The sequence below is a fragment of the Corvus hawaiiensis genome, chromosome 1, assembly GCF_020740725.1.
Source record: "Corvus hawaiiensis isolate bCorHaw1 chromosome 1, bCorHaw1.pri.cur, whole genome shotgun sequence".
Lineage (NCBI taxonomy): Eukaryota > Metazoa > Chordata > Aves > Passeriformes > Corvidae > Corvus > Corvus hawaiiensis.
The window spans coordinates 35,857,062-35,881,116 of NC_063213.1; the positions used below are offsets into that span (position 1 = coordinate 35,857,062).

The window sequence follows — 24,055 nt, forward strand, 5'->3', positions numbered from 1 at the left end:
GAGTATAACTGTAGACTCAGAATTTCATCAGGCTTATCTCCCTGAGTGACATTTATAAAGAACAGTTTCACAGTGGGATAGTCAGCAGTTGCTTTTCATACCTGAAACATCACTAGAAGATAGCAAAGGAATCTGAATCCAAATTGTATATTGTTATGTTTTTAAAATTCCCTCTTTACTTTCAAATCACAGGGAGATTGTTCTCTTCTGTGTTAGGAATGAGTGGGAGGTTATGTTTTGTTAATGCCAAAAAGTGATCATTGCTGGACACCCTCCAGTTAGACCCAACCCAAGGGCGTGTACCATCTAATTTCTTGTATCACTGTTTGTCTGTATTTTCTCTCATCATCACTATTCTTGGTGGAGTCTCAGCTTGCTAAATTCTGCCTGCACTGATGTATAAGAAGGTATTATTGCTGCTCTGAGGAGCCTACATTCTTTGAGAAAAAAACCCCAGAATCTGCCAGTATCTGCCTTTATTTTTTTGGTTGTTGTTGGGTGATCTTTTAATCCAGTAATTTTTTATCAAAATGTTGCAGGTGGTACATGCCAGATGGACTTTTTGCAGAGATTAAATGAAGGATCGTTTGTCAAGCAGCTGTATCAGGAAGGATTTTTTGTGGGGGGGGGAATGTACACGGTAAGGCATGACAACACTTGTGTCCCTATTCCTGTAATTCACTGGTGGATCGAGTTTAGTGGATTCAGAGGGTACTTGATTTTATCAGTCATTAAAATCTAAGTAGCTTTCTTAGCTAATGTTTCAATTAAAAATCAAAATATCTATAGTCTACCTGCCATATATACTGTATGCCACTGTGTTCTGTAATATATGCCATTTCTCAGCAGTCCTTGAGTTCATTTAATGAACTGTGCTGTCACCTGGTGTAACTACTGGTCTTGTAAAGTCCCAATCCAACAAACACATGTATGGTTAACTTCATCGCTGTGTGGAAACTTGTGAAGGAAAGCCAGCCACCTGCCTAAAATTTTGCGTGATAGGAGCTAAGGTTCATTATGTTTCTCTGAAAATGCAAGATCCATCTTGGCACTTTATGTGACCATACTGCAGATGCAATACAATGAGGTTATTAAAGTTTAAAATATAAAAGAAAGTCAGAAGTGAAAGACGGCAAATCTTTTTCCTTTTGATGCCATCAAAACACAGGAAACAACCTAAGGTCAGCCAACAGGTTGATGCTATGTGGATTCCTGTTCAAAAGAAGTTTGGCTGACCTTCCTTGGAGGGATGTTGGTATCAAGAAAGAACAACCATATAAAAACAAATATAAAAATATATCAGTATATCAGAAAGTATCACATTTGCGCAAACTGACACCCTGGCTTGGACTCTCAGTATATAGTAAAAGGATGTAACCTGGACTGCAGGCAGAACTGTTGCTCTCCTGCACCTTCAGCTTTTCCAGAAGTTTAGTCTAGACTTAAAAATGTGTTTATAAAGTACTGTGGGATGCTGGGATTAATGATTCTACTGGTTTACATATTTCAAAATTAATCACATTGAGTTAACAGTGCACTTAACTCCTTCAGCATTATTTGAATAAGATTTTGCACTACTGAGCTGATGGTCTTGTGACACAACAGAGCATTCACCATTTCCATGTGGGTGCTGTGTGCACAGTGGAGGGGTGGCTCAGCCTTGATATATTTGTACTGTGCAAAGAAAGAGTTTCCTTGCTGGGAAGTGGAAAGAGCATGACACCCCTCCAGATATCATGAAATATACTGGAAGGAAAGAAAAAATCAAACAAAAGCCTGATATTCTTTATTTTTATTATAATTTTAACAACATGAGTAAATTGAAATCTGTAAGCAAAGCAATTACATGAAGAGGGTCTAATAAAGTTGTTCAAGCTACAACCTACTTTGATTGTTGAATCAAACTGTATAAAGCAGGCTGCTTTGATGGGTTTTTAGCTTCCACGAACATAATTGGCAGTGACATCTTTTGCTTTAATGGCAATGGTCTTCTGTGGGCTGGGAGTTTCATAATCAGCTGGAAGTAAAAAAAAAGATAAAAATAAAAATTGGTCACTCCTAAAAATAGGAAAATTGCTGAGCCAAGTCCTGTCCTCAGTTCAGCTGGTGAAATCTCACCAGCTTCAGCAAGATTTGATTATTTTAAAATTTTCCCTGGCTTGAGCAAAAAAAGCAAGTCAGAATCTGTGGATCAGATTCTCAGAGGTTTCATGTCTAAGGGTGATTAAGGATCTTAGAAAAGTCCAACCAAGCAACCCAACCTAAACACTGTAAAGGTATTCACAGGTTATTCCCAGAGGAAAAATGTTAAGAGTTGGAACTACAGTCCTTCACAAAAGGTACAGTCAGCGGTCCAGATTCTGTCCTTGGACTTCAGGGGTAACTTAAAAGCTTAGAAAGAGAATTTTCCCGAGGTTACAGTTATAATATTTGGACTGTATTGAGGGAGAAGGAGGGATGACACAATGTATTCAAGTCAAGAAACAACAACACATCTGCTTTGCAGCCACTAATGTAGCCCCTGGATGCTGTAGTAGCTTTTTAATATCGCATCTCAAATCTTCAGAGAAGTGAAACTCATGGCATGTTTTCAAACCATGTCCTTCTGTGGTAGTGCAGGAAACCACCCATCTCCAATACATTAGGAATCTCTGTGTGATGGGATTTGGTGTATTCTTCCCCTTTGGCAGATTCTCCAAACCTCACCATCTGCCAGCCAGTCTTATGAAACGTGAGAACCATCCCAGTCCTCTTGCTTCCAGCAACCTCACAACCCCCTCCCAGGGAGCATGTTCTCCACCCTTTTAAGGACAAGTACCTGCTTTGCTCTCCATCCAGGAGGCAGTGATATGCAGCAATGTCTTTCTCCAGCTGCTGTTTGCTAGTCAGCAGATTTTCACGATCCCTCTGCTGCTGCTCAGTTTCTACTTTGATTTCTCCCATCTCTGCCTCCAGCTTGGAAATGACAGAGCCTAGGTTCTGCAGTTCGATGTCGTGCCAGTGCTTGGCATCGTATAAAGAGTTCTCCAGACCCCTCTTCTGCAAGGGCAGGGCAGGAGAAAATAAATCAGTCAATTTTCATATGCTTCATAGTGATTTTTATTCAGGTTTGGCCAATATCTCTATTGACTATATATATCTTGATAATTCCTTTCTTTAGCTACCTTGATACTAGGTATTATCCTTAGAAAAGTAGAAGTACTTTTACAAGGTGCAGATATTCCTCACATTTTCTAGTACTACACTACCGAGCAATCTCAGTGAGGTTATTATTGAGTATGAATACACTTAAGATTGAAATTTGGAGCCTAGTTGTCAAATGTGGGACACTTAGAGCACCATGTCAATCAAGAAGAGCCCAGAAATGTCTAGCATCTCCGGAAACAGTATCTGGTGGAAAATGGGATTCATTCTTAACTCTGCATCCCAAGACGGGAATGTTCCCCTCAGAAGGTGTGTTGAGTTCACACAGAATACACCCGCTGAAAGCCTAACATTCCTTACCAAGGTTCTCAAAGATTCAGTTTCTGCTTGCAAGCTCTGTATTTTGCAGGCAGTTTCATGGAACTCGGTTCTGAGGCCCTCCACCAGCTCTTCCTCCTGGGTTCGCACGGCAGCCATTGTCTCAGCCTGTTGCTGGTAAAAGAAGGTGACTATCATCACAACCTACACAAATTATGGTTTAGCTTCCTTACATACCAAGCTGACAGTAATATTTTCACAGTTTGTGGCAATTCTGACTCTAAGTTTGATTCCTGTGTATTAAATCCCTCTGTTGAACAATTCCAGATACTTTAGTGTCAAAATTATCATGTTTTCTAGGCATTTACTGTAAAATGGCTTATGCATATGTGTATATATTTAATCCATGTCAACAACAGCTGTTCAGAATTCATACTTGTATGTTTCAAATTATTTCTAAAGAGAAAACATTGCTGTAATTGTTCATTTTATAGCCATACTATAATACTTCTTAAAAACTTGGGTGTCTTCACTTAGTCTATTGTACTTCAGAACTATTCACACCTTAGTTTTTCACGTAAGAGTCTATGAGTCAGACAGCAAGTCATATCACAGGGGTCAAAAAAAATTTCTGTTAATTAAGTCATTGTTATGCTATTTCCTGCTCTTGTGGCTTGGGAGGTTTTATAGGTGTTTAGTTCAGGTTCCTTGAAAATAGGTGAAGGAAAAAGTACCTTAGTAAAAATAGAATTTCTATACTTTTTAACAAGGGCTGAAATCAATGTTTTTCAGCCCAGAGCTCTGGGCTCTCTAGAAAATACAATTTTTCAGTCAAAACCTGCATTTCTTGTGGTTGATGCTAAAATTAAACTATGCAAAATACTTCCATCCCACTCTGAAACTTCATCTTGACCCTGCTTTTCTGATTATGCATTCTTTTATTTAAAATCAAATTTTAAAAAAATCTAGGACCATGCATCAAAAATAATTTTTCTTTTGGTACCATCGTGTGAACCCCACACCTTGCACATTGTGAACGAAACAGCCTCACTGGAAAAAGGTCATTTAAGTACCAGTTAAGTCTTAAACAGAACTTTAGATTTAGGAACCTAAAATCTGTTGCAGAGAGATGAATTTCAATCCAAACACCAAAGCTGTCCTTTCTAGCAAATTACACAGATTCTGTGTTTTCTGGAAATGCCTCGTTGTGGCTTGTGCTTCAGAGAGACATAATTCTACCTGACTATTCCTGGTGAATCAGTGATCATGGACCTGCCACTCTTCAGTAAATTGTGCCTCCTAAATTGTGTTGAGAGTGTAGTCTGCATGTTATTAGGCTACGAGGACTTTAAATGCCTCTTTTTAAAGAGATACACTGGAAAGGGAAGGTGCCTTTGCATCTATATTTATAGCCTACACCCATTACCTGAAGCCTGGCTTTCACATTTACCCTGCTGGTGGCTACCTATAAATCTAGCTTGCCCTCACCACAGGTGACATTGGAACCCCTCCAGGAGCTACCCTAAGCTGTGAACCTGACCTTAGTGGTGTGAACAATAGAACAGGCAGGTGGAGTAGATGCAGGTGGCCACGTCAGGCCCTAAACATGGAGGAGGACACAGCAAGGAAGCACACACTGAATGCGCTCTAAAGCTTTTGGGTCACACAAGGTTTCCCCACCCTTCTTACAGGATTACCAGCCCCAAGAGTCCATGTGTGGGGTGCTGCTGGGCATGACACTCGGCCCCAGCTTTGGGGTTCCTTCTGTGGAGAAGTGCTGTCTGTGTGTCCTCTTCACTACGCAATTCATGTTTTCTGGGGACTTTTCCTATATCCAAGATGCCCCATAAGGGAAAGACTATACATGTGGTGACCACAAACAACTGGACTAATGGGGGGAGAGGATGAACTCATCTTCCTAAATATTTATCATGTTGTTGGTTAAGTTTCCTAGGAATCTGTGGATTTCAAACACGTCTGTACAGTTCTGAGCCAAGCATTGTGCGTGAGTGCAGGTCAGTCTGTATTTCATGGAATCCAGCTAATGACAGGATGATTAGGAATGGAACACCAGCACCCAGAGTTGACCAGCATAATATTTAAAGAAGGGAAGTTACTTTGGAAAGCTCTTGAGAGTTCTGGGAACATTTTAGCAAATTAGCAAAAAAGGGAGAAACAACTGGCATAACTCACAAGATTTTTCAAAACCTTTTATGAGAACAACAGAGAAAGCTGTGTAATTGCGTGCTCAGGGCAGAACATTTCCATGGATCAACAGCTAGCTGGTCAAGAGACAGAACATGAAGAGGAAAATTAAGGTCTACTTCCATTAAGACAGAAGCTTAACAGCTTGATGCCTCAAGGTCTACTGCCTTGGGAATGAACTATGAACTAGGAGGATTTATGGATGACAGAAAACCATAGAGATTAGCAATGAGCAGGGGTAGATGTGTGGACTCAAATTACATGAATGAACAGCTCATCAGGAAGCAAAGCATCTTTCCAGGGAAAAATATTAAATAGTATGCATGTCTTGCAAGGGTTTAAATCACTTTTGTCAATTCAAGGGAAGGTTTTGACCACTACAGACCAAAAAGTACACAGGTGAAACCAATGGATTTGAGTGTTGAGGTTATTCATCTAAAAAGGCCCATGTGAAACCCCATTAGGTATGACTTTAAATTGGTGTGTTTTGGTGCCCAAATGTCCTTGAAAAATCTAACCAAGACTGCAAATCTAGTCACAAGACAAAGCAAATGAGGCAAGGTAATTAGTCAGAAAATAACAAAAATACTGCCCTCATGTCTAAGTCAGTGCTAGGACATGATTTGAAAAACCTTGGTCTGAGCTGGTCATGGCTACACCAGGAAGTAGGTGTAGAAAAAGGAAATTAAAATATTAGGGACCAAGGAAAACCTCCATTGAAAAAGCTGGTAATGAAGAGCAAAGGAGTGGAAGGAACTGCTCTCCCTCCTGTGATGTCACAAAAGAGTAAGGGCAAGTTTGGCACAGTGTGGATAACCAAATAATACAACTTAGCCACCGAGATTATAGAAAACCACAAGCTTATTTGATAAAAGCTAAACTCTTGTTATCTGCATACATGGTAGTAATCTGAATAGATCTGCATCTGTAGGAGATCACACAAAGCTGCATAATCTGGGTTTAATTAGTGGGGAAAAAGCCCCTAGAATGTCACACCAGAACCAGAACTGATCTTTCCAGAAATCTGTGATATTCTGCTTCTTCATTGCATTAAAAAACCAAACCAAAACAGGAACAACTGAAACTAGTAAGCGCTTAGACTAAGATGGCCGAGTAGGGATGGGTTGGGTATCACAGACATGATAGAGCAGTGTACTGTGAGCTGGCAGTTTTCTCCCCAAATGATATCTCTCAGCAGCTAAAAGACCAGATACTGAAGGTATGAAAGAAATAGGAAGAAAGAAGTTGTTAGGGTGTTTTTGCACAGGAGGAGAAGGAGGAGGAACAAGCAGGACAGGCAAGTAGGAGCACTGAAGAACTTGGCACCATCAGAGTGATGCTCATTTTGCTGAAACCTGGCAGTGGGTCAGGAACAGATTTTCTGGGAAGAGCTCAATAGGTTACTGAGGATGCCCTGGCTTTTCAGGGCTGCATGTGCTTTGTGTGGAGGCACTCTCCAGGCTTGTGTAGTTTATTACTGTGTAACTCACTTCCTTTGGACTGTATGAGCTGAAAATCAGGCCCCACAGACTAACCTTGTGAAAACTTTGCTTAGTAACAGTCTGACATTCTCAAAAACTTGATGGGACCTCTGGGATAAACCCCTCTGCTTCGCTTCTTGTGTGTTTCCCAGCAATTTTGGTATCACTGTTGTCACAGGATTTTTCTTCTTTATTTTGAAAATTAACTCAGAGCTTACACATATGTTTACAAAACGTATTTCTTGGTTTTGTTGTTTTTCCTTGCTGTTTGCCCTCGATACCCCCTACACCTCTCATGGCAGCTCTTTACCTTGGAACAGGGGGGATATGTTTGATATGTTTATATGGTTTTGCTAAGTATTTCTACAGTGCTGCTGCAGTTATGATTTCACAGAATCAGAGAATATCCTGAGTTGGAAGGGACCCACAAGGATCACTGAGTCCCACTCCTGGCCCTGCACAGGACCATCCCCAAGAATCACACCAGGTGCCCAAGAGCATTGTCCAAACACTTCTTGAACTCTGCCAGGATTGGTGCTGTGACCATTTCCCTGGGGAGCCTGTTCCAGTGCCTGACCACCCTCTGGGTGAGGAACCTTTTCCTGATATCCAACCTAAACCTCCCCTGACACAGCTTCAGGCCGTTCCCTCCAGCCATGTCACTGGTCACCACAGAGAAGAGATCAATGCCTGTCCTGCCTTTTCCCCTCACAAGGAAGTTGCAGACTGCAGTGAGGTCTCCCCTCAGTCTCCTCTTCTCCAGGCTGAACAGATCAAGTGACCTCAGCCGCTCCTCATACAGTTTCCCCTCAAGGCCCTTCACCATCTTCGTTGCTCTCCTGATTTACTCTGTCATGCTCTGCAATAAGAGCCAACTCAGAATGAGATGGCTTCTAATATACAGGATCATCTACTGAACTTAATGCTTCAGCTCTGCAAAAGTACTTACTTCAGCCAGACAATTTGGAAATGAGTGATCCTTCATGACACAGAAAAAGCTGCATTAAAAGGCTGTGTTCAGACTCAGCCTCAGGAGAGGAGAATTCCTATTTAAAGGGAATGGCTATTATAATCTCTTTTCATTTCTAAGTTAATATCTAGTTTTCCCACTGCTGCCAAAGGAAACAATATTGAGGAGAAACCAACAAGGACTCTGTAGTGTAGAGGGCAATGTGTTTTGCCCTCTTGATTTATAGACCCCTGTAAATTATTAAGTGGAGGAACAGCCCTAGTAAGAAAGGTAATAACAGTGGCTTGTCCTACACAGAAGGTACCAACTGATTAAGTTTGTTTTCCTTAGCCAACATTTCAGAGCCCTTGAAAGGCTCCCACAGATACCTGAGATATGAGCAGGGCCATTTCCACCAGTGCTTAACTCTATGCATCCCAAGAAAGCCTTTATATTTATAAGTGCATTCTCCCTTGGACTTGGACCAAAACACCTTAGATTTTTAACGTCTTTTTTGTTTCAAGGAAAACCCAAACAAACACCCAACCCTCAAAGTTATTGCAGAATATTTGAGAGATTTTGTGTTTGCTTCAAATCCTGTGATGCTGGAGAGGGTTACAGAGTGCTGACCTTGGTACGGAGCAGGGCACCTGTCTCAGCACGATTCTTTTCAATGTCTCTCTCCCAGTGGATTCTGATTTTTTCCAGAATGTCATCCAGGCCACTTCCCAGGGGAACATCAAGTTCTTCCAGCTGAGATCCAGCAAGCTGCTTGTATAATACCTTCACATCCTTGAACAAAAATAACAAACATAAGGAAAGTGAACTGGACAATTGAATGGTATCTTCAGAGAAGCTCAAGGAAGAGCTCTTTTGGCGCCACAAACAGAGAGAGTAATTAAATTTGGTCCCAAAAGGTATCTCTACATTAATGATTTAGTGCACAGAAGGGTTTCTTTTTCAGATGTGGATTTGCTTTGCTTCTTCATGGGATCTCTTCCTGCAGATCTATGTACTGGAAGAGTTTCCCCCTTGGTGGAAGGAGACTGAAGCCCTGAACCAAGGCAGTGCCTGGAGCAGCCCTCTGAACAGTGGCAAGTTTCTCCAGCAGCCAGCGCTTGACACATGCACACTGCACAGCTGGGACCCAAAATCACCACAATTATATTGCCAATAAAGCTGCAGTGTGGACTTTGGCCAAGGAACTAACAGCTTACAGGATATCAAACACTGCTCTTCCCTTGCTGCTGCACCATGCAGGAGCATGGGCATGCACCGACTGGAGATACAAGATGTGCAAAGCAGCAGGAGCTCTACAGCCTCGCAGCTTGTGTGAGACATTGTGTGTGGTTTTTGCATGTGCATGTTAGATTAAGAGGATTCTCCTCTGTGACAGCATTCTGTTCCTTCATTACATTTAATGCTCCAAAAACATGTAACCAGTGGAGAATTAGCAGGTCCAGAACTGCACACTGCAAGGTAGCATGTCAGTTGTACCTCATGTTCAGGAACACAAGAATTAATGAGATTTTCACACGTATCTTAACTGTTTGGCACTGCAATCCTTTTATGTCAATCTGTTTATTTGTGTTACTGGCACAAAAAAAAGGTAGTGTAAAAGCATCTGGGAATTGTATTGGTAAGCAATGGCCCCTGCCAGTGACAATACTGGAAAAAATGGATGGAAATTATGTGAATTATGAACCTGCAAGAATGCAAACCTCGAAATGTGCCCCACTCCAAGTTCACAAAAGCTTCAAAAGGACTTGGCATGGATTTGCTAGTGGGAGCACCAGTGGAAAGAAAGGTTTGAATTAGTTCAGGAACTCCTTGGGACTTTATTGTGCCAGAGCTCAGCAATAGTTGCTTCAAGCCTTTATTCTGTGACTTCTCTTAAGCAGCTTCCCCTGGTGCTGCTGCCATGGGAAAACCAGGCCTGTGCTGAAGTGGTTCTGTGAATGCTCAGGTACTCCTGACAGGTAAAGAAAGGAGCATCTCTCCACCCTGCAAGGGCTCCTTGCTGGCTACATGAGGATCAAGAGGGACAGGTGGTGTTCTCATTATGCCATAGCTATGTACAGAGAACAGCATCAGCACCAGCTTTTCTGGTTTCACAGCAGTCACTGCAATACTTGGAGGTTTAAAGGGGATCTTGTTTATTTCTATCATTTTTCTCTTTACCCTCTTATCTAAAACAACTTCCATCTTTCTCCTATCATGCACTGGTGTTGAAGCCACTGGTTATTTTCTGCAAAATGCCAGCCTTGGAATTAGACTGATGCAAGTAGGGAGCTGGTGATGCAACCCCATCTTGGCAAACCAGTGTTGCTGAAATCTTGTGGTTGGAGGAACAACTGGTAAGAAATGTAAGGTAGGATAATGCCTTGCTTTTGTGAGCTATCAAAATTCAAGCTCTAGTCTTACTTTTGAGGCACCAGCACAGTTGCTTGCTGTCCCTTATGAGAGATTAGTAAGAGCTCCATATTCAAGTCCCCGTGAATAAAGATGCTGATTTGTGTTCAATCCTGAAATCCCTGCTGAAGGCAGTAAACCACCTTCATGCAAATGGTGTTGGTGAATGCAGTGAGTAAGTAGGAAAGTATTGCAAAATTGGGTAGTACAGGCTTCTCTTCTGGCTGCCTGTCTGTGGTGGTGCATCCTCCCCACCCCCTCGGGCCTCTCTGTGATTTCAGGAATTCTTTATAGACCTCAGCCTTAATCAATCAATGGCTCCTGGCTAATTAAGCTTCCCTTGAGCTTATCAGAAACACTGTCTGCTCCTAGGAGCTTCTGTTGCCTAACAAAGGAAGGGGATGAGATAGTCAGCTATCCTAGCATAACCTTGGAATATTATTTGCCTGAATCATAGCCCTAGTGGAACAATATTTTTGTTACCAGGCTTCTGAGGAAAACTCCAGTAATTACCATCTTGGATTACAGCCAGGATGGAGACTGACAGATGACTGGAACCAATCATTTTGTGACTCTATAAACAGTAGTCCTGAATGACGCCCTTTGAGATTTCCTGGACTGCAGTGGGCTGTGAGCAGCAATCTCCCTCTGACTGGGACATCCGCTCGCAAGCTCTCAAGTTTGCAATACTCAGAGGACTGTTGCCAAAAGCTGATGGTGGGGCCTGGGATATCCCCACTACTCCTCAAGGCTCAGCCCTCACCTGTTGAGAGATGCAGAAGCATCTGACTTGAGTATTGCACTGAACTTGAGGGAATTTTTTAACAGGCACCTTTGTACATGCTTCTTCCTGGCTGTGTGTGAGTGTGAATTGGTTTAAATATCCTATAGCAAGTATAGTATGAATAGTGCCATCCCAGATCTATAGTTAAGTTACTGCTGTGCTTATAGGAAATCCTACTGGATCATTTTGTAAATGTTAAATTAGTCAGTGATCAGGTGTGGATAAATCCTTTAGCTATAAATCAAGTCTGAGGTAAAGTTTGGACTCAGCTGCACCTAATCTCCATCAGGAGTTTAGAAAGCCAGGAGGTCTGCTCTGAACCTCATGATCAATGGGAAGGCCTCCCCTAACCCTTTTGAACCTTTATCCTTTAGCACCTTTACCCTCTGCATCCCTGATTTCCATGTAGACCATTCTAGATTGATTCTAATCCAATTTTCCTTAGTGAGCTTCATTATATAGTAAGTAATAAAATGAACCTTGCCATCAAAGTTAAATTGCACTTTCACAATTCATGTTAAACCTGCTTTTGCCAATACCTTTGATGGTGATTCTTTAGAGCCACTCCTTCATACCACTGTCCCTGTGACTTGCTTCAGTGGTGTGCTTCTCAAGAGAGACTCAGGTTTGGGAACCGAGCACTTTGCTAAGCCAAGCAGGGAATATTCCTAAGAACCTGGCTGATGCTCAACATTAGTGCAGCAGGACCAGAGCTGGTTCCCTGCACATGAACTTTCTCCTTCCATCAGACCTCACTGCTGAGATGCCCACATACATGACTGTGCAGCCCCTTGACCACCACGTGGTATCTGACAAGAAACAAAGTGATGGTGTCTCTCCCATGTCACATTTTTCAAATGAGAAAGGGTTAACACCTAAATGTGAGTAATTTGATAATGCCTCAGGGGTTAGTCCTTTGAGTTAAAAGAGAAGAAAGAAATAGGAGTAGGTTTCAGGAAAATCCCCCCACCCAGTCATGGCAGGTGGAGTTTTTAATGTTTGCTTTGCACTAGATGTATGATACCAACCAGATGAAACAGGCACACACTGGCTTTGCAGTGTCCCGAGTCTGGACTTACTTCTTCATGATTCTTTGACAGCAAAGTTAGTTCTTCCTTCATGCTTTCTATCTGACTCTCCAGATCCATTTTAGTTAAATTAGCATCATCAATCACTTTATATAGGGAATTAATTTCATCTTCCACTGCCTTTCTGAATGGCTGCTCATTTTCATACCTGCAGAGAAAAAAAAAAAAAGCCAAACTTCAACATAGCACAGCTCAGCAATTAAAACCTTTTTTTTGAATGACACTATTTCTGCTGATGAGTTAATGTGTCCCAGACAGAGGCACAGAAACACAGACAGTATTCTTTGCTTTCACCTTGTCTCTTCATACTTGAAGTTAACTGCCTGAAGTGCCCTGTCATTAATTCAGAGTGTAAGAAAACAGGCCAAGTTAGCAGTATGTGCTATGGTGGTTATCAACCTCATAGGATTCCAGAAAAAGCATGGAGAGGCTCATGGTCCCTTGCTAGATCTGATATTTACATACAGTATCACTATGGGTGGCTTTTTCTCAGTTGTCTTGGCTGCAAAATGAGAATACCTACTCACTTGTCTACACAAAAACCTTTCAGAGCAATGGTTAAACACACGCACATCAAGCATTGCTTTTACTAACGGACATGCTGATGGAAGTCTGGTCTGTGTTCCAGGGTCCTGGCTCATCCCTAAGACCAAATCCCAGCAGTATCAAAATAAAGAGGAAATTTGAGTGGTTGGTTTGTCAATTAGAATTGCTGTTAGAACAAATGGCTCATTTCCAAACCATGGCTGTAACAGTAGGGAAATTTTGGCAAGCAGTTTCTATTCCACAGCACTGCTTGCTGCATTGCTCTTGTTTGTAACTTTTTGGTTTGGGCTTTCCATTGAAAACGTGGATTGCATTGTGAATCTCCTTGGGTGGGAGACATTTGTGCCAAACCTGTCCAACCTGGGGACCTGGTGGCCAGGAAGGTTAGACAGGAGGGGCTGGCAGGTTAGTTGGGAACCCACTTCATAAACACTGCTCCTTGTTAGCCACCTTCATTGCTGGGAGTTTAAAGCTTGGGAGAGTGGCAGCTGATCCCAGGAGCTTTCACTATGCAGTAGATGGACACAACATTGTTTTTTGTTATGTAAACTGCTTGTCCAAGTCTGCTGACACTTCTATAGAGTATTTTTTAAAAACTACTTAAAATATGAGTATAACTTGCTGGATGTAAAGTGAAATGAGTATCTCAGAGTTGTACCTTTCTGAAATAAAAGGCAAACTTAAGAATGATGAACACATTTTGGTTTTATGATTAAATAAACTAATGCCACAGAGAGAGAAACAGAAGTTTAAGGGATGATAAAAACCATGGGAGATAAAAATCAATTAGTTTGAAGTACAGTTTTTGTGTCAGAGCTTGCAAAAAGCTATTTGTAAATGAATGAAACCATTATGAGTAAAAAAAGCTACAAGGATCATGTCTCCCGAGTAAAATCGAAAGATCTTTGTGCACTCATACACATGAATATCATGCTTTTCAAGCAGAAAGACAATAAAAAAGTAGTTTGCCAGTGTTTAAAATCTTCTTTTACTACTTATTTTTCTCAGTAAAGAAAAGGAAAATCAGCACAGCCCATTTCTGTTTTCTTGTCTAATGATGTTTGTAGTGGTGCAGGTTTTGCTTTTTCAGCTGCTGTAGCAGAATGATTGTTACTTCCAAAAACACTTGTGTGGTACTGAAAATTACAACTAAAATGCCAATGGAAGTTTGCCTTTATAAAATGCCAACCCAATTTTGAATGAATACTGACCTCTCCATGAGATACTAATGTCTGTGTTAAGACAAATGTCTCTGTTAAGAATAGCCTAGGTAATTTTTCTTGTGCACATTTTTGTTACTATGAATCTTCAAAATCTTCCAAAATAATGTTGGCACCATCATTATTTTTCTCCCAAATCAGGGTGTTAAATACGAACATGCAACTTAAAAAACAAGCCCATTCTACTCCCTAACATTACACCCCTAAAAAAGAAGTGTTCACCAAGGCAAAGTTTAAAGAAAGTGGCCAGCTAGGTGCCACCACAGGACTACCTGTCTTTAAAATCTTCAGCACAGGCTTGAATATTCTCGGTGTGCAGCATAAGACGAGCATTTTCAAGGACTGCCTCACCCACCTAGAAGAAAGATACAACAGAGCTCAAGCAGTGAAGAGCTTCAGCACATGTATCTTAAGCAGATGTACAGCTTTGATTCTGAAAATAATTCTTTATCCTAGGGCTGTTCAAGTGACTCATTCCAAATAATTTAATCAATTAGTTTTGTACATATAAGTTCACAAATTCTCTGCAACTAGGCTGTAATTTGTCATCAAACTGCTTATTCCTCCTAAGTACTCATCTTCTTGTAGAAACACATTTATTCTGATCACCAGCTGTTTGCAAGGGGCAAAATTCATTGCTGTGCACAAGGTATTTTCATTGTTTAAGTCCCACTTATGCTTTCTAGATAAAATTTAAGCAGCACTTATGCAGTTCCTATTCTACTTCCCATATCAGCAGTCCTCTTCAGGGTCGTCCTCCTCAGGGAGCCACGGAATACTTGTTGCTCATGCCGCCTGCGAGCCCTCCTCAGCTCCCAGAGCGTCGTTTTCCTTCTCTTATGGGATCCTCTAGGCTCTTGCGATAGATATGAGACCTGAGAAGCCTTCAAAGATTATTACACTGATAGGAAAGATCGTGCAAATCAGACTGTGGTATCATTGCTATGGCTCTGGGGTGTGTCTCTAACGTCCAAGAGGCCCTTGGAGGGGCAAGTAAACCTGAAAGGTTTGTGACTTAGCAGCTTGTTGTGATTCAGGAAGGTTAAATAAAATGATAAAAAGGGAAAAAAGACCACTGCCTGCTCTGGAGTCACGCATGTTCTGAGCTTGGAGGTGACCAAAACCATGCAGAATTCAGTACCAAGCTTAGAGTGATCACCTCTGCAAGTAACTGTCTGGAAGCTCTTGACATCCCATGATCCATGCTGTCACTCTGGAAAAGCTAAACTGAACATTTCTTTGGTCTTTTTCAGGAGACACCCATGAAGATTTGCAGTTAAAACTAAATCACCACATGAATAAGGTCAGATTTTCTTCTTTTGGCCAGAAGAGTTCCTGAAGCAGAAAAATCTTTCCTTAGATAATTAAGTCCATAACTAAGTAAGATTGCAAATCACCCAAAGCATTCTGCTCCTCCAAGGTGAAACACACCATGCAATGTGGAAACACCAAGGCTGCATCCAGACAAGTTATCTCAAGTGGATCTCAAGTGGGATTGTTGCCCTGTGTTCCCACCTGCTCTGAGGCTGCTTGGTGATGGGGTGGAGGTGGACATGCAAGGCTGAAGCATTTCAAGGTGGTCATTAACATTTACCTTCATGAAGAGTGGCTTACTGCTCCAAATGTCTTACAAATGTTTGGACCAACAAATGTGTAATACCTGAAGGCAACTGGTAAGAAGAAATGTGGAGAAAGAACCGGTTCCTTCACTATCCATTATGTCCATAGTGGATCATGAAGTTAAAAGCACTCTACATCTTTTCAATCTGACAAGGAACAAGAGTTAAGAAAGTGGTTTTCTTAATTCTCACCTACTGTTAGAAAAAAACAGGGAAGGTGGCTGTGGCTGGAAGCCTGAGGCTGGAGCTTGTTTCACACCATTGCATGGGGAACCTATTTTACTTTAGTAACTGTGGGATTTCTTGTCCAGTTCCAACCAATATGATAGAGGGATAGGCCATCACAGAGACATCCAGTTCTAACATGTTTCATGAAAATAGCATCTGGACAGAGAAGAGAGATCCTGTAAATACTGCCACTTGGAAAAAAAAAAAAAAAGAAAAAAGTCCCAGTTTCAGCATGGGAAAACTGGGGAGTGCAGCAAAAGCACAGGAGTCAGAGATGTCACAAAAGCCACAAGGTGTGGGCAAAGAGATGGCCCCTCACCACACACCAGCCAGCCCTGCTGTGTACAGAAGAATTCTGTGTGGTCACTTGCACACAGAACTGGCTGCTCTTCATTGTTCAACCCCTCATTTCCTTCTCCCTGATTTTTTGCAGCCCCACTTTACCAGCACTATCCTAACTCCCCAAACCCTGGGTTGTCCGTCTGTGGAATTTTATAGCAGCTGAGCAGAGCTGGGACTTTGGGGACATTCTACTCTTCTGTCCTCAGGTTCCCTTGCACCAGGACACCTGAATTTCTCCTGAAGGATGGAGAATTGGCATTTAGTCAGCCCAGAAGGAGAGGGACTTCTTTGACACAAGCTCTGAAATCTTGGTTGCTTTATTTTTCTACCTTTATTTTTTCTTTTCTTCTTTCCTACAGAAGTCATTTTGTCTTCCTGCCAACTCATACATGTGTGGATCTTCAGAGAAGCTTTCATTTTTTCTTGACTCAATCAAGGAGCAGAAATGCTGCCCTGTGATTTGCCCTGCTCCGTTGAAACAAACCCGTTTGCCTCTGGCAGGGATCCCACGCAGTTACATCATCTTACCTAAAGCCTGATGCAAATTAATGTCTTTGAGGGAATTGGGAACATCCTGCGAGCAAAAGTAACATTAAATCCTGTGAGCTGCCCAGTGTCACTCAGAGGCATGTTAATGGCTGAGTTTAGAGGCTGAATCCAGCGTGAAATGCTTTTGGGCTGCAAGAAAAGCAGAAGCAGGCAATAGCTGGCGAATTTCTGCTGCCTAGATTTCTGCATCTATATGGAGACAGACTGTTTTTTGAAAGTGTTTTTCATTAGTGATTTTGTGGATTTATTGAGGCATTTGAGGTAACTTTTACCTGCCCCACAGTACATGTCTTTATCATACTCCTGAGAATTCAGTCAATACCCCGATTCTCCTCTTTGTAGACCAACAGCCAAGGGCTCAGTGAGAAAGTCCTGGGCTTTCCAAAGCTGCACAAACCCCTGAACTCTGCCACATAAGTAAAAATGGTATAAAAAAAACCCCCAAACGCATGTTTTGAAGACTTCAGGGATGAGTGTTGCAGTGGAAACCAGCAGGCACCAACTTTTCAGCCCTCCTGGAAATCACTGGTGTACCCTTTAAATCTACAGTGAACTTGAAGGGTAATTAGACAGTAATTTCTAACTACTGTCTAACATGGTACAAACCATGTTTCCTGAGAAATTCCCTCTGATTTGCATGAGCTCTGAAAGCCCTTTCCTAGGCTCCAGAAGAAGAGATGTAAGTCTTCCATCTAGTGGCTCTTTTGTTTGATTTAATTCTCCTGTTAATCAACAGCTGGCTGCAAACACACAGCATTAGTGAGACACATGTACTAAAACACTTGATGCAGCAGTTTAAGAAACACCCTTTGTGTCCATTGGAAACGAGAGACTTTGCAATGCTGCAAGCACTTAGACATTGCCTCCTCTGCTTGTAAGGCAGAAGGCAGTGCTGTCCTGCCTCAATGTGCTTCTGGGAGGCTTAAGTCCCTGATGCTCATGTGGCATTCAAAGAGACAAAATGGGAAGTGTTAAAAAAAATGCAAATATTATTACTAATAATAACTCCTTCCAGTCACACATTTTCTTTCAGCACTCAGATCTGTGATGCACATACACCTTTTGATCACAATTTTTTTCAGCTCTTGAATTAACAGTGAATATCCATGGTATTAAACATCTTAAGTACAAAGCAGCAACAATTTTCTTTGATTTCATTGTGATTTTATAGACATGAAAATGCAATGTTAATTTTTTGGAAGAAAAGTCTCATCAAAACCTGCATCAATATGCTGGCCCATTTGCTGGGCTACAACTGGCATCAAGGATAAAACAGCTGCTTCAAGGGAGTGGGCAGATGCCAGACTTGATAAAGTGTGATGTGATACAGACACTTACAGGGAGAATTTATTCCTTATCCCTGGTGACTAGCAACTTTTGATTTTTAACAGAGATTTGGCCAAGTCTGGCATGGCAAGATTTACTGTGCCTTTCAAATTCTTCGCTGTGCTTCATCTGTAGGCTTTGTATAGTTTTGCTTTTCTTACACGTGTCTAAATCCTTTCTGACTGCTACTAAATTCATGGCCTCAGGTGTGGCCTGTAATAATGAATCTCATGGCTTAATTATTCATGTAATGGAAACTTCTCTGGCTTTTAAGTTCACTTCAGTTAAAGCAAATGTCTCTATGGAGAAAGATCAGAAGATGCCGATCTAGTCTTTTCTTCCACACATGCAAGGAAATAGTTGGTACCAGACCATTGCCTCCAACACATCTTAATTCCCAGCTAAACTCAAGGCTAAAAGCCTGCAACCTGCACTGCCAAGCAGTAAACTCATAATGGTCCTGGTCATGCTTTCCATGTTGAACCCTTTCTCAGAGCCTGAAGGAGGAAACTTGGAAGGCAGCAAGAGCAACATTTGTTATATCACCTCAGGAAAGGTAATACCTGGAGAGAGGTTGAGAAGATTGATGGCTCCTTTGCTGATTCTTGCTGCATCCAGGGAATTTCGACTTCATGTATACATCAAATATTTTGTAAGTACACAGGACTGCTTCAGAGAATGCCTGGTTCTCAAAGCAGGAGATACCTCTCAAAGAAATGATCTGTAAAACTGTTGCCCAAGTACAAGGAGAAAACTTCACACCCCCTCACAGCTGCCTGTGAAGGCAGCCCAAATTTATGTTGGAGGTGGCTGAGTGAACATAATTAAAACTAATTCACTGCCATCCTCTGTAGGGCAGTGGATCAAGCTTTGTGCCACTTTGTGGGAGTTTGTTGTACCTTAGATGAGTAGCAGAGTGCTATTTCACCCATTTGCAGACACTGATTATGCACTGTGTTTTGCCAGAGTGGGTCACAAGTAATACTCAGCAGCTCTCCTGGCCCTGCAGGGTGTGAGTCCAAATGTGGCAATGCCTTGGGCTGTTAGACCTGTGTATTCTCCAGGCTTAATAATCACACTGATTAAATGCTGATAGAAAGGCCACGTGCAAATAAAAGTAGCTCTACAGAAATACTCTGGAGTTCTTTCAAATGCTCCCAACCACACACAGGATGTTATGATCAGTCACGCAGTGATAAAATTGGTCCAGGATGTTGATTCCTTCTTCCACTTTTGTGTTTTCTCCTGTGATCTGAACTGCACTATGTGCCTGCCATCTCATAGACAAAATAAATCTCTGTGTCTCCCACGCAGCCCTAATTAAACAGTCATGGAGGTTGAGCTACCCTCTTCTCTCTGTAAACTCACTGAGATTGTTTCAAGCATCCACTTCTCCCAGGTGCTGCCCTGTTCCCTGGGAAGGAATTCCCATTGCAAAGAGTCTCCTATTCTGCAGAAGAGACACATTTGATTAGAGGTAGAATTTTCCACAAGAAGACCAGGATGAAGCCTGGAGAAGAAGAGTATGTGCAGGGTAAAATTAATATTTCTGTCATGAAATTGCAATTCTGTCATGTGAATTCCTCTTGGCAAGGATTTCTCATTTCCCTCTTTTCCTGCAAAAATCCTTTCACTTTGCGCCTGTCCCAATTAGTGTGTGTCCACCTGCTCTGCTAGAAGCCAGCTGCCCAGGCAGATAATTAACACTGGGAGCTGGATAGTGGCTTTCCATCATTCAGCTCCCACCAGTGATCCCCTGCTGCAGCCACAGCTCTGACAATTGCCAGGAAACACGAGTGGTTTTTCCTGAGGGACCCTGCACTCACACACACCCTCTGAGTCACCCACTGACACATTTTTTCCCTTAGCTCTGTGTTTGGGGGATATGCTGGCACCAAGTTGTTTTTGCTGGGAATGCAACTACCCAAAATTTGAAATGCTGGAGCACATCCCAGGAAGGGCAGGAGGGAAATGAGACTTCAGGTCTGCTGAGGTCTCGCCTGTGCCACTGTAGAGATGGGCCTGTCTCATTTCTGATTTTGGGACCAGGAGAGTCCTACGTCACCACATCCTTGTCTTCTCACTACCAGGGCAAGAGGAAGAGGCTCCTGCCTAGACCCCCTCCCCATTGTGTATTTCTCTTTGCTGCCTCTTGTTCAAAAACTGTTTCTATTATGAGTGCTTGGGCTAAACCAGGTACCTGCTTGAGTGGTTTTCTGCCCAAAACCTTCATAGCTGCTTTATGCGGATGGCACCGAGGGGTTTTACGGCTCACGGGCATCTCTCCTGGCTGAACCCGTGGGCCTGGCCAGGAATTGAAATGAGTGCTTAGATTTTACAAGAAGCTGAAAATGGGGTATGTCACTCATAAAGAAATCAAGGTGGATGTGGACATCTGCAGAAAATCTGAATGTATTTACAAAAATGACATTTAGGAATGTATCTGCCAGGTGTCTCTCATTTCTGCTACACCTTGCTCCTGAATGCCTTCTACTTTTCTGTTTGGGATGTGTTGTGGCAGGAGGGTTCTGACTTTGTGTGATTTCAGCTGTTTCTGTAGCAACTGACTTTGACATTATTTTAATAAATAATGGTTTTGATGTTGATGCTAGCATAATTTTACCAATTAGCTCTAGGACAAATTAGTTGAATGGTGCTTGGGCTGGATGAGGTCCTACTTTCATTTTTGGTTAAATGTTTAGTAAAAAAAGCAAAGAAATCTATTAATCAGAATCACACATAACAGCTTGGATCATATCCCAAAGACAAAAAGACAAAACCCACTAAGTGATGCCCCTTTTATTGATTTAATTGAAGCAATTCAGAAAATTTTATGTGTTCTCTGATGTGTTTTGATAGTTAAATGGATACGGATGATGCTAATCTTTTTCTCTTCTTTTCTATGATACTCACAAATGCTATTACAAAACAGCTTTATTTTTCTGATTTTCATATAGGAAGAGCCCAATATTCAGTCTAGATTTCATTATGAGATTCTCTTATTTACTCATGAAAAAGAAAGGTAGAGGCAAGGATGACTACAAAGAAAGGTCAAAAGGAAAGTAATTTGGATGAAAAATTATTACATGAGCAGATTCATCTGCACTGTTATTGTTGGGGATTTATATAAAGCAAAATCAAACAGTCCTTTCTAAAGTATCTAGGGTCCCATATTTTTGGTCTTAACCGTAAGTCCTGGTAGGATTTACAGGTGAAATCTACAACTACAAAATGGGACACTGGTCTGGAGAACATGGGATGGCAGCTGCAAAGGATTAACTCCCTGTCCCCCACCAAAATCCCCATCTGTCCCAGTGGGATAATAGCTTCGAGGCGATGGCTTTTTGTACCCCAGGTTCAGAGCACCCCTTTCCTTCAGCAGCTGCTCCCTTCAGGAAGCAATAACATCATTTGCTAATACTAGAAGGTAGCAACTTTAAAAGCTGGTTCTTAACTGGGTGTTTCTGCTGACATGATCTCTGCACAACAGCTTATGCCAACACATTCAGAGTTCAGGCAATGGTTGTAGCATTCTGGGAGAAGACCTGCCCTAAAAAATGCAAAGTAAACCTGGCCAGCCCAAGTTAAAGCACACAATTGTCCCAGACAACTTAAAGGTGGCTTTCAGGCTTTCTGAAGACCCACTGATGGCATTTTTTGTGCCTGCGCTAGCACTGTTGGGAAGAGCTGTGCGAGATGCCGGACTCCAGGTCTTCGGAGTCCTGTCTGCTCCCACTGGCTGGGAGCTGGGAAGCCAGGACTCATGTGGTGCACCAAGACTTCAGCAGACAGAGCTTTGTGTCTGCTATAAGCAGGACATCAGTCTGCAAGGCCTTACTGGTATAACTGGTCAGCAAAAGGAATTCTGTCTTGTCCGTGAGGTCAATGCAGACACCATTTCAGACCCCCACAATAAAAATTTGTGCCGTATGGAAAATATGGGAGAAAGGGATGGTGGGGTGATGACAAAGGGAAGGAAGGGAGTCACTCATTTGTAGCCATGTAATCATTATTTTTAAATAAATAGAGCTTCTGGAAATGTTATTAAGCAAATAAGGGATTAAAGTAAAAATCTGAATTGCTGATTAAAAAAAACCCTGTAACGTGCTTGTAATGATATTATGTTGAGGGATAACCTAATTCAGTCCTAGCAGGTTTCTTTTAATAATTTTGATACTCAGTGTAATAACCACAGACTTTAAAAATTAAAAAAAAAAAAAAAGAAAAAAAGAAAAAAAGAAAAAAAGAAAAAAAGAAAAAAAGAAAAAACCCCGACCCGTTCTAACCAGCCCAGACTTCGGCGCCTTGGGGTGCACTTCAATTGCTGCCATGCGCACGATGCCTGAGGCAATTCTCCTGCTTAATAGGCATTTTCCACAACACACTGTGAAATGATAATGCTAATTATCATGAAGATAGATTTTAAACCCTCTGTCTAGGGCACCGCGCTTTGAAATCAGACGGCATTCATGAGCAGCCCGGAGTCGCTAATGACCCGTGCAGCTCCCGCCCGCTCCCCCGGCTGCCGGCACCGCTCCAGCGCTCACCTGATGGTAAATCGCCTCCCAGTTCTCCCGCAGCGCTCCCCAGCTGCCCACGCTGGCCGCCTTCTTGTCCAGGTAGACTCGGATGTGCTCCTCCAGCTCCTGGTTGACCTGCTCGAGAGCTCGCACCTTCTCGATGTACTCCACCAAGCAGCCATTCAGGCTTTCGTAGGAGAGACCCCTGCCCTTGTCCAGCCCCGGGGCCAGGGGCACGGCGGCGGCGGAGCTGCGGAGACCCTGGAGGAAGACGCTGCTGATGCCCAGGGCTCTACGGGACACTCGGGTGCCCAGGCTGCTCACGCCGCCGGTGGGAACGGTGCCCACGTAGACGCCGGGTGGTCTCGACAGGCTCCCTCCACCTCCGACGCTCACCCGGCGGCCGGGCGGCCCCGAGCTCTCCGCCGTGGAGGAAGAGGGCTGCTGCCCCAGGAAGGACGACCGGCGCCTCGGCAAGGGCATGTTGTCGCTCCAGCCTGCCGAGCACCGCCGCTCAGCCCGGCCGCCTCGCCCCGCACTGGCGGCAGGGATGTGCCGAGCCCAGCAGGTTGGGCTCGCGCGGGATTTCGGCTTTGTGCGACGGCTTTCTGGAAGGGGGGCTTTGTGCTGCCTGGGAGCACCCGTCACATTGTCCGGGCGGCTGCTGGGTCAGCAATCCCATTTCAGGAGAAATCTCCCTGCTGCTGCTGCTGCAAATGTGGCAGATGAAAAGCACAATGGTGTTTACGGGGACAGCGGGACGGGGATTCAGTACAATGTACGTGTTAAAATACCAGCAGTGTTTTCTACGCTGACACCCAGATGATTTCCTACTCTTATAGCCACAAGCATCCAGATATATATTACAAATGCATCTGCTTCTCATGCCAGTGCTTGTTGCAGGCATAGTCTACTTCAGCAAGACATTTTTTAAGCTTAGCAAAACCCGAACCTCTGTGGAGTCAACTGGGCCACGACTGAGCAGAGCCGAGCCAGCTTTTTGCCACTGCAGAGCATTGAATGCTCCCTTGGGTCTGCTGCAGCTTCTGGGTTTCTCTGCGCTTTGGCTTCACCACCCAACCAAGGCACGTTGACATAAACCCAGCAGATTTTATAGGGACAAGCAGCCTCATGTCCACCCCTGCTCAGTCAGCTTAACTTCACATAATCAATTGCACTTTCTCTGTTCAACAGGGCCTGTTTCACTTTTTGCCTGCATGACGTGGTGACAAAGTGAGGCAACTGTGAACTGAAAGAAAAGGGCAGAAGAGTCCTAGAGACTTACTGCAGGGGAAGAGAAAGATTTCCCCTGCTCTTCTTCTCA

The 24,055-nt window shown here is 42.8% G+C and overlaps 1 protein-coding gene across 1 annotated transcript; it reads right to left on the reverse strand.

Annotated features, from left to right (window-relative positions):
- Nucleotides 1-1,777: 1,777 nt before the first annotated feature.
- BFSP2 (beaded filament structural protein 2) lies at nt 1,778-23,351 on the reverse strand. Its single transcript, XM_048322456.1, has 7 exons — nt 22,759-23,351; nt 14,420-14,502; nt 12,373-12,529; nt 8,728-8,889; nt 3,505-3,636; nt 2,819-3,039; nt 1,778-2,017 (listed from the first exon to the last, which is right to left on the reverse strand). Exons 1-7 carry the CDS (start codon nt 23,212-23,214, stop codon nt 2,014-2,016), a joined length of 1,215 nt encoding a protein of 404 aa, XP_048178413.1. The 5' UTR covers nt 23,215-23,351; the 3' UTR covers nt 1,778-2,013.
- Between the last annotated feature and the right edge of the window lie 704 nt (nt 23,352-24,055).

Coding starts and splice junctions, on each gene's coding strand:
- BFSP2 (XM_048322456.1), bottom strand. CDS start 23,214: ATGCCCTTGCCGAGGCGCCGGTCGTCCTTCCTGGGGCAGCAGCCCTCT. Junction 14,503..22,758: donor GGGAGGCGATTTACCATCAG/GTGAGCGCTGGA, acceptor TCTTTCTTCTAG/GTGGGTGAGGCAGTCCTTGA. Junction 8,890..12,372: donor TGTCAAAGAATCATGAAGAA/GTAAGTCCAGAC, acceptor TTTTTGTTCAAG/GATGTGAAGGTATTATACAA.